At 39.3% G+C, this 9,296-nt stretch overlaps 1 protein-coding gene across 5 annotated transcripts; it reads right to left on the minus strand.

Annotated features, from left to right (window-relative positions):
• Nucleotides 1-1,416: 1,416 nt before the first annotated feature.
• Nucleotides 1,417-8,955, minus strand: ccr7 (chemokine (C-C motif) receptor 7). 5 transcript variants are annotated; one of them, XM_015375805.1, is made up of 4 exons: nt 8,943-8,955; nt 8,461-8,538; nt 7,401-7,450; nt 1,417-2,670 (listed from the first exon to the last, which is right to left on the minus strand). In XM_015375805.1, exons 2-4 carry the CDS (start codon nt 8,504-8,506, stop codon nt 1,564-1,566), a joined length of 1,203 nt encoding a protein of 400 aa, XP_015231291.1. In that variant the 5' UTR covers nt 8,507-8,538; nt 8,943-8,955; the 3' UTR covers nt 1,417-1,563. The 5 variants fall into 5 exon arrangements, with proteins under 5 accessions (XP_015231291.1, XP_015231295.1, XP_015231294.1 ...); XM_015375809.1 differs by lacking the exons at nt 8,461-8,538; nt 8,943-8,955 and adding an exon at nt 8,404-8,458; XM_015375808.1 differs by lacking the exons at nt 8,461-8,538; nt 8,943-8,955 and adding an exon at nt 8,281-8,417.
• Nucleotides 8,956-9,296: the final 341 nt, after the last annotated feature.

Below are 9,296 nucleotides of genomic sequence, written 5' to 3' on the forward strand. Positions count from 1 at the left end.
GAAAGTGAGTACTTTTGCCATCTCTGACCACCTTTCTTCCAGAGGGGAGAAGGACTGTGCTGGACACCCCCTTTTGCTACTCCCAGTTTTAATAACTCCTGAGAGCAACACGCAACAAAACCACATTTGAGCAGGTGTAGGGAGGATTAGGGTCTTTTCACACCCCTGTTCTCCGGCTGCCACCCGGAGTCTGGGGCCTGTAGGAAGAGCGAGCTGCCTGGTCCCTGGTCTTGGCGGGGGGCTGCTGGGGCGTGTAGCAGTTGAGGGGAGGAAGTGACTGGGTGAATTAGTTTAGAGGGGGGGGGGTCTCTTCAGCCTTTCACAACCACTATTGAGCATTTTTTCTTTGGATAAACTTAACATAAGCAACTACAGGTGCTTGGTTCCAGGTACTTAGAGATTCACTTCGATACAGAAAGCCAATATTCTTATCTACATATATCACAATATAGATGTCAGATTAAATAATACTACTTATGCTTCAGCGATAGTATCTAGGTGTTACTTTATTGTATGTATATCTCGTAAAATGTCAGTTGGTTGTGCTGTTTTTTTTTTTACATCAAATTGCAGGTGATGAAGCAGAAACTGAAAATGTTTTATCATTATCTCCCTTTTATCTCCTCTTTCTTTCATCTTTTATCTTTTTTTCTGATTTTTACTTCCTGTTTTACCTACATTGCAGTGTCCATATAATCTGTAAAACTCCCTGCATAGTTATAATAAAGCAATTTATATGGAACACTATGGCGATAACCATACTGCTACACTTGTGAAAGTAAAATTTGTTGGCCTCTTTTTGGCATCAAGACAATTATTCTTATTGCCACATAACCAGACAGGACACTGTTAAAAAAATAAATAAATAAATTAAAAATAAATAAATAAATACATAGACATCTTTCGGATATCTGCTTTATTACGGGTCTTTTCACTAGCTATTTATATGTTTTCTGGACATGAACCAGTATGGTTGAGAGTTGAGAGTCTTTCAGTTTGTAGCACTATTTTCTTACAGCATAAAGGTCGACATGCGCATGAATGGATTCTCTCCAGGTACAGCTTCCTCCCACAAACTCAAAACATTATTGTGAGGTAAAGGTGCTTCTCCAAAGTGTCCTTATGTGTGTGTGTATGTATGGGTGTGTGTGTGTGTGTGTGTGGGGGGGGGGTTGTAAGGCTGTATGTCTGTATGTATGAATAAGCGGCAGAAGACAGATGGATGGATGGATGGATGGATGGATGGATGGATGGATGGATGGATGGATGGATGGATGGATGGATGGATGGATGGATGGATGGATGTTTATTTCAATTACCGTTTTTGGTAAGCATTAGTATTTGATTTATTAGCATCTGTGGTGGAAGTAATTTTGGTTCACCTCCTATTGTAAATGCACAAAAAAAAAGCAGGTAAACAGTGAAAAAACAATTTATTCACTTTGAAAAACAGAAAAGTTACAAATGAAATTTATAACAGCCAGCATAGCTCACACAAAATGCAATTATATAATTTCTGCTATGTACACGGCAAGCTAGTAGGATTCGATAGAACTGTTTGCATTAGTCCATTGTAAGTTCTTTGGTTAATGGGTTGAAACTTTTAGGAGCGAAAGAGTTGGTGGTCTCTGTGTCAAACCCTGCAGAGCTCCTCCTCCGATTGCAGGTATATCTGTAGAACCTCTCTTGGCTCATGCAGCCAAAGTCCTTCAGCAGCTTCAGTACGTCATGCCGAAATTTTATGCCGATAAAGGCATAGACGAAAGGGTTCAGGCAGCACCTCAGAAAGGCCACATACTGCGTGATGTCGGTAGCAAAGAGAAGACTATTGTCATATCGGCAGTTATCTGTCCCCCCTTCTCCTAATACAATTGTTGTCCAGAAAAGGACAATGTTGTAAGGCACCTGGGAGCCTAGGAAGACAACTACAATGGTGAGAATAACCTTGATGGCCTTGTTCCGTTCAAAGCTGCGAGCATGGCAGAGCGTCTGGATGATGCAGCTGTAACAGAAGCCCATGATCAGAAGTGGAACAAAGAAACCCAAAACAATCTGACTGGACTGGAAACCAACTCGGAGATGGTCACTGGTGTTGGAAAATGGAGAGCAGGTGTTGTTGTTGATGTTGGTGTACACCATTTCCGGAAAGGAGCAGATCACCGCTATCACCCAGCTTGCAGTGGAGGACAGCTTGCTCAAAAAGACAGCCTTTGAGCGAAGGCCATGGGTGGAAACGGCCTTGGCGATGGCAAAGTAGCGATCAATGCTGATGAGTGAGAGGAGGAACATGCTGCTGTAGAAGCTGACCTTGTAGACTGTGTGCATTGCTTTGCACAAAAAAAGCCCCAGCACCCAATCTGCCATAGAGTTGGCTGCCCAGAAGGGGAGCGAGAAGGAAAAGAGCAGGTCAGCGAAGGACAAGTTGAGCAGGTAGACATCCGTCATGTTCTTGAGACGCTTGAAGTAGAAGACAGTGGCAATGACCAGCAGGTTTCCGGCCACCCCAAGCAAGCAGATGATGGTGTAGCACAATGGCATAAACCAGCGGCGAAAGATTCGGTTTTGTTCTTTGTCGCAAAGTGTTGGAAAGTCAGAGTAATCTTGGGAGGGGATTGAGTAATCCAAATCTTCAATGGATGTGGAATTTTCTGGATTCTCAGACATGGAGGACTGCAAAAAAGGAACAAAAAGTGACATGATGAGCTTTTTAGTCAGTCTTACTGGTTAGGTGCACATTTAAAAAGCCACTTCCTCAAAGGAAATGGTACTTCTAAAAGGAAAGCCAGTGGTTGTTGCTGCTGAATCTTTCTGTGTGGATGCATCCTCTACAGGTGCATCTCAGTGCACCGCCACCAGAGAGTATTCATGTCCTATTCACACATTACAGATTTATAGGAGAGTATATTTTTTTATTTTTCTTAGGGATCTACACACCTTTAATAAGTCAAAACAGCTATTAGAAAGATGTGCAAATATCAATGCCGAAATAATGTTATTCTACTACTTCATACAGTGTATGTGTTCGCTTGCTATTTTGTAGCTGCACAATTTGCAGCAACCACAACCAGAGGTCTTCTGAACACTTGTCTCTACTACAAGACATGTGATTTGGATTACTTCTGCCATTGTTGTCTGCATATATGACACAGAAAGACATTTTTAGGTATTTTCAGTTATGTTAAATTAGATTGTCTGAGCTTTGACTACCCGCCTAAGGACATTCACAGACTTTTGATGAAACTGATGCTTTTTTTGAGTTGGTTTGTGCTTTGAGCCTTTTTTCAGCATTGTTAAGCAAGTTTTCATGAGGACTTTCTACATATTTGACTGCTGCCATGTGTCTGTGGCAGTTAATGGAGGAAAATCATCCACTACCTGCCACAGAAAAAAGGCTCTGTGCGTGATCATGTCACCATTGTGCTAAACTTTGCTTTCTATTGACTTGCTTGGGGTTTCGGTCTAAACTTCTGTTTATGAACTTATGTTTTATGAAATTTGTTGGGGATTTTTTTCACGTCTGACCATTTCTAAAACTTGTTTTGGTCAAAATTGAGCTAGCTGCCTTGTTTATTAGACATTCTACCATAAAGCCAATTAGGGTTGACTTTTAGATGCTTTTTCTATGCACTGATGCAACAGTAGAGCTTCACTGTTTAATGATCATTATGTTGCTAATTGAGCGCCTTTCCTCTGTAATAACGCAGTTTGCTGGATCAACCTGATATAGGGAGGGGTCTACTTGATTTTCCTTTTAAAGTAACGGGGGACCTCAGTGCTTTCAGGTGGCATTCACTGCTAGAGTTTGCTTTTCCAAGGTCTTTATCTTGACACAATCTATTCTGATAGGCAACCCTTTCCTTTGGCTGTATTTCTTGGTTTCTGCAATTGTAAACAGGAGACATGAAATGCAAGTTTTTATAATTTTAAAGCTTTTAAAAATAAAATATGTTTCTGCTTTGTAGCTATGGGCTTTTTCTTAGAGATCTACACAATCACATTGATGGCTTGTTCCACTCAAAGCTGCGAGCATAGCAGAGTGTCTAGATGATGCAGTTGTAACTGACCAAAAGTGGAACAAAGAAACCCAATGATGATCTCACTGGCCTGAAAAGTCAAAGCTCAAAGCTGAGTATAGTTTATTTAGCCAATGTGAACTAACCCAGATTTGCTTAATACTAGATCTTGATCTTGACCACATGTGGAAAAGGGGAAAATGGCTTTCTTTGGTGTCTTTTTTTTTCAGCAATGTTATTCAAAACATTAAACCATTATAATGCATCACACACTCTGACCTATATGAAGGATTTCCATCAATGATCATTATGATTTAGTGCTGGTGAAAACATGTGAAAATGAGCAAATCTGAAGATTAAATGCAACCAAGAAAGAATAATACACTGTTCAAAAAATAAAGGGAACACTCAAATAACACATCCTTGATCTCAATGAATTAAATATTTAATAAACATTAATTGAATATGCTGTTCTTTATAAAGCTGAATGTGCTGACAACAAAAATGACAAAACAATCATCAATGGAAATCAAATGTACAGTATTAACCAATGGAGGCCTGGATTTGGAGTTACACACAAAATCAGAGTGGAAAAACACACTACAGCCTGATTTACCTTTCATGTAATGTTCTTAAAACAGATCAAAATGAGGCTAAGTATTGTATTATATGACCTCTCTACAATTCCTGGGCATGCTCCTGATGAGGTGGCAGATGGTCTCTAGAGGGATCTCGTCCCAGACCTGGACTAAAGCATCTGCCAACTCCTATACAGTCAGTGGTGCATTGCAATGTTGGTGGATGGATCGAGACATGATTTCCCAGATGTGCTTAATTGGATTCAGGTCTGGGGAAGGGGCGGGCCACTCCATAGTTTAAATGGCTTTATCTGCTGACACACTCTAACTACATGAGGTCTAGCATTGTACTGCATTAGGAGGAACCCACAGCCAACCACACCAGCATATGGTCTCACAAGACTGAGGATCTAATTTCGGTACCTAATGCACATGGAGGGCTGTGCTACCCTCCAAAGAAAGGCCACCCCACACCATTACTGACCCACTGCTAAACTGGTCATGCTGAAAGATGTTGGAGGCAGATCACGCTCTACAGTGTATCCAGACTCTGTAACGTCTGTCACATGTGCTCAATGTGAACCCGCTTTCATCTGTAAAGAGCACAGAGAACCAGTGGCAAATATTCCAATCCTGGTGTTCTCTGGCAAAAGCCAAGCATCCTGAATGATGTTGGGCTGTGACCACAAACCCCCTTCTGTGGATGTTGAGCCCTCATACCATCCTCATGGAGTCGGTTCTAACAGTTTGTGCAGACTCATGCCTATTTGTGGCCTGCTAGAGGTCAGTTTGTGGGGCTCTGGCAGTGCTCCTCCTGTTCCTCCTTGCACAAAGGCAGAGGTAGCGGTCCTGCTGCTGGGTTTTGCCATCTTACGTCTTCCTCCACGTCTCCTGGTGAACTGACCTGTCTCCTGATAGTGCCTCCACCCTCTGAACACACCACGCTGACAGACAGCAAACCTTCTTGCCACAGCTCACATTGATTGGCATCCTGGATGAGCTGCACTACATGAGCCAACTGTGTGGGTTGTAGAGCCTGCCTCATGCTACCACAAGCATGAAAGCACCACCAACATTCAAAAGAGACTGAGAAGTTGCTGAGAAGTGGTCTGTGGTCCCCACCTGCAGGACTACTACTTTATTGAGTTCCTCGTTAGGCAATAAATGCTGCCTCCTAAGTGGACAGTTTGATCACAAAGACGTTTTATTTAGTTGAAGTTATATTGTGATGTTCCCTTTATTTTTTGAGCAGTGTATTAGGGTTAATTTTTGGCCTAATGAGATAGTTAGATATTTTACAGTTCTCATAAGTAAATGTATTTGTAATTAGTTCAGACAATATCACTCATACAAATCCACACAATCCCACATAGATCAGTAATGAGGAAGACGTCTGTTAACATCTGTTAATCTCTTTTATCCTGCCTGAAATTTTAGTTTAAAACAAAACTGGACTGACTCAATTTTGTTTATGTTTTCTATACCAACACAGTGAACAAATAGGAAAATTAAGCGATAACAGTTCCTGATTTTGAACTTAGGCAAAATGAGAATCTACTGTATACTTTTTTACTTTTACCTGTGTAGTAAGAAATTCAATCAGTGCTTTAACTTTTACCAGAATTTATTTATTTTTTCAGACAGCAATCGTACTTATGGTTAAGTATGTGAGTACTTTGACACCTCTGCACCGCAAACAAAAGTTTTCAACACTTTGGCTATGACTGACCCATTTCTTGAGCTAAGCCTATTCTAAAGCGGGGACAGCAAGAGACACAAGTCTTACCCGATCTAAGGAGTAAAACCCAAAGCCCTTTGTTTAAAATCTAAAAAAAAAGAATGTTTTGAAACAAGTTGCCAAACACTAGAGCAGGGGTGTCAAACACAAGCTTTTTCTGTTAAGGGCCACATAAAACAGATTGATGCAGTTTTTAAGTGTAGTCTGACAAAATACGTTGCGGTGAAAAGAATTTCTCACTGAATAGAGAGAAAGCTATTTAGTAAATTTGTTGATGGGTTTAAACAATATGTTATGGCTCAAGCAGCCCTTTGTGGACATTTATGATCTTGATATGGTCCGAAATCAAAATGACTTTGAAATCCCTGCACTAGAGAAAGTTTAGAAAAGTAGAGCATTTATGTTGCCTTATTAAGTCCAGCGGGAAGTTTCCTTAATCCAAATTTAGCCCAGCCATCGACTAGGAAAAATAAGAGTGCTTCCCGTTCCTTGAAAACATTATGGAGATGCTGACTTAATTATATTTGGTGATTTGGTGATATATTTGATGAATACAAAGGGAGTCAGGAGTAATTCTTCCATTTATAATTGTATCTATACTTTACGGTACAAAAGAAATAAAGTTTTATTTCATACTGTGTAAAATATAAACATTCATTGGAGTTAAACTCTAGGTTTTCAATTACTGCAAGCTAAAATCATTCCACTCAGCTGAAATAAACACTGAATCTACCATACACACACACACACAGTTTTGTTTTCATGACACATGGGGACATTTCATTGACTTGCATTCATTTTATATGGCCTAACCCAGACCCTTACCCTAACCCTAACTATTACCAAGATGTAACTAATCCTAACCCTAAACTGAATTCACACCTTAGTCCTAAACCTAACCCCAACTCAAAGAACAGAACTTTACCATATAGGGACCAGTTGAATGTCACATATATAGGGTTAGGGTTAGGGTTATATATACTTTTTTTGTTTCGTCAACTGACATGAAATTTAATGTAATGCTATTCTGATTTTTTGTTCGTATATTAATCTTATTCATAGTTTTCTTACCTTTAAATCGATGAACATTGTTATCACACTTGGCAGGAGGGTTTGGTGATCTAAAAAACACAGATAGTTCCCAAAGTCAGCAGATGCTCCATCAGTGCCTTACAGTACTGCAATTCATAACTCGTGTGGCAGTTCTTTATACTCAATATCACCTTGTGTTCAGTAATATTGAGTACATTTTTCAGATGAAATAAAGCCTCATGTGAACAGAAACCAGTGACATTTACAAGGGTATTTCTCCCTGCTTTCAAAATGTCCCTTAAGTTAGAATTGTTGTCCCTGTGGTCGATTGCCTGTGTGTTGGAACAAGTTTTACTACTTTTGAAACCAGGCAGATCATTTGGGAAGGGTTTTAGTTACAGTAGAAGTTAGTAACTTCCAGTCCAAACAAAAGTATCAGTTGCTTTGTTTTATTTATTTATTTATTTTTTTCTACAGACAGTATGTTGAGGAGCCATGCAGTTTGTTTCTCAGAGATTCTGAGGGGAGAATTATCTTCTTCATCATACTCTGTTCAAACAGGCTAAAATGTTTTTTGACCCAATCCAGCATTTTAGTGATATACAGTCAAATACAGAATGGCAGGACAAGTGCATAATGCAGGGCCAAAACGTTTAAGATAATAAATGATAACAAAGACTGATAAATGATAACATGAGTTACTGGTAACTGTAAGTAAATTGTGGTGTTTTACAAAAGAAAAAAAAACTACATCGCTCCTTTGTTAGTAAATAATATATTAAGATATATTAAGACCGTTTCTGCAGTACTTTAATCAAAAATCAAGTAACTAAAACATTAAGGGCTCTACAGTCATACCTACTGTATATGTACAAAGGGTTCTGAGATGCCATGCTTTTTTACAAGCACAGTGTTTTACCTCTTTGCAGCAACTAGCAGAACAATAGCGACATTAAAGATAACGTGAGTTTACATCACAAGAAAAAAAAGACAAAAAAAAAAAAGAGGAATTAGCTCTGAGGTTGTATATTTTCCACCATACCCAATCATTCATCACCACAGCGCAAGCACCCATCCTTTTAACTGATAAGGTACTCACCACTGGGAGCAGTCATGTTAACTGACAGCTGTTCGCTGTGTGACATGCAGACTGTTTCTGTGTTTGATGGTGGTTTCCCTTGTGAAGGGAGAGAGAGAGGAAAAAAAAGTTACCTCTCCACTCAACGAGAAATGCTTCTTTCTTTGTATCCTCAGAAGTCATGTGAGAACTCATCAAACCACAAACTCCATTTTAAGAGAGAGAAGCACATGTGTTTTTATTCCATTTGAAAATTAAGACTACGATATTTTAAATCACAGTTAACAATTTAATTTAAGAAATGAAAATACACCTACAAAGCTATCCTAATGCTTTCAGATAATACAAAAAGGTATTCCTTTGACTTTTTTACGCTGAAGTTGGAATAGATAGAGTAATATCTTCCTGTAAGCACTTTGTGATCAGACATACATATTTAATGAATATGAAACAATTTTTGCATTGGTTTTTGAAAGTTTCTTTTGCTATGAATCATGAATTACCTTTGCTCTCATACCAGGTATCTCGAAAAACAGCAGGTGCTCAAATCTTGGTATGAATCACACACACACACACACACACACACACACACACACACACAAAAGGGGAAAAAAAGCTACAGGAAAACCTGCAGCTACATTTAAAGACCCTGAGATAACAAGCCACAGAGCAGAGGGGTTTCTGTCAAACCAAACTCACCAACAGTCTGTTTGTACTTTGTGTTCAGGACTGTATTTAGAAGGTTTTGTATAGAGGCTGGGAAAATAAAACTTACCACCTTAAGCTACTTGGTATCATGTGCTATTCTTTTTTGTTTTCTTTTCCTCCGTCATCATACAGTCATTTTTGTACTGGAC

This window comes from Cyprinodon variegatus, unplaced genomic scaffold (assembly GCF_000732505.1).
Source record: "Cyprinodon variegatus isolate N-32 unplaced genomic scaffold, C_variegatus-1.0 Scaffold126, whole genome shotgun sequence".
In the NCBI taxonomy this organism is placed as follows: domain Eukaryota; kingdom Metazoa; phylum Chordata; class Actinopteri; order Cyprinodontiformes; family Cyprinodontidae; genus Cyprinodon; species Cyprinodon variegatus.

Excerpts from the sequence above, each read along its gene's own strand:
- ccr7 (XM_015375805.1), bottom strand. The coding sequence starts at position 8,506 with ATGTCACACAGCGAACAGCTGTCAGTTAACATGACTGCTCCCAGTG. Across the intron at positions 7,451-8,460 it reads TAACATGACTGCTCCCAGTG|ATCACCAAACCCTCCTGCCA; the intron begins GTGAGTACCTTA and ends TGTGTTTTTTAG. Across the intron at positions 2,671-7,400 it reads CAATGTTCATCGATTTAAAG|TCCTCCATGTCTGAGAATCC; the intron begins GTAAGAAAACTA and ends CCTTTTTTGCAG.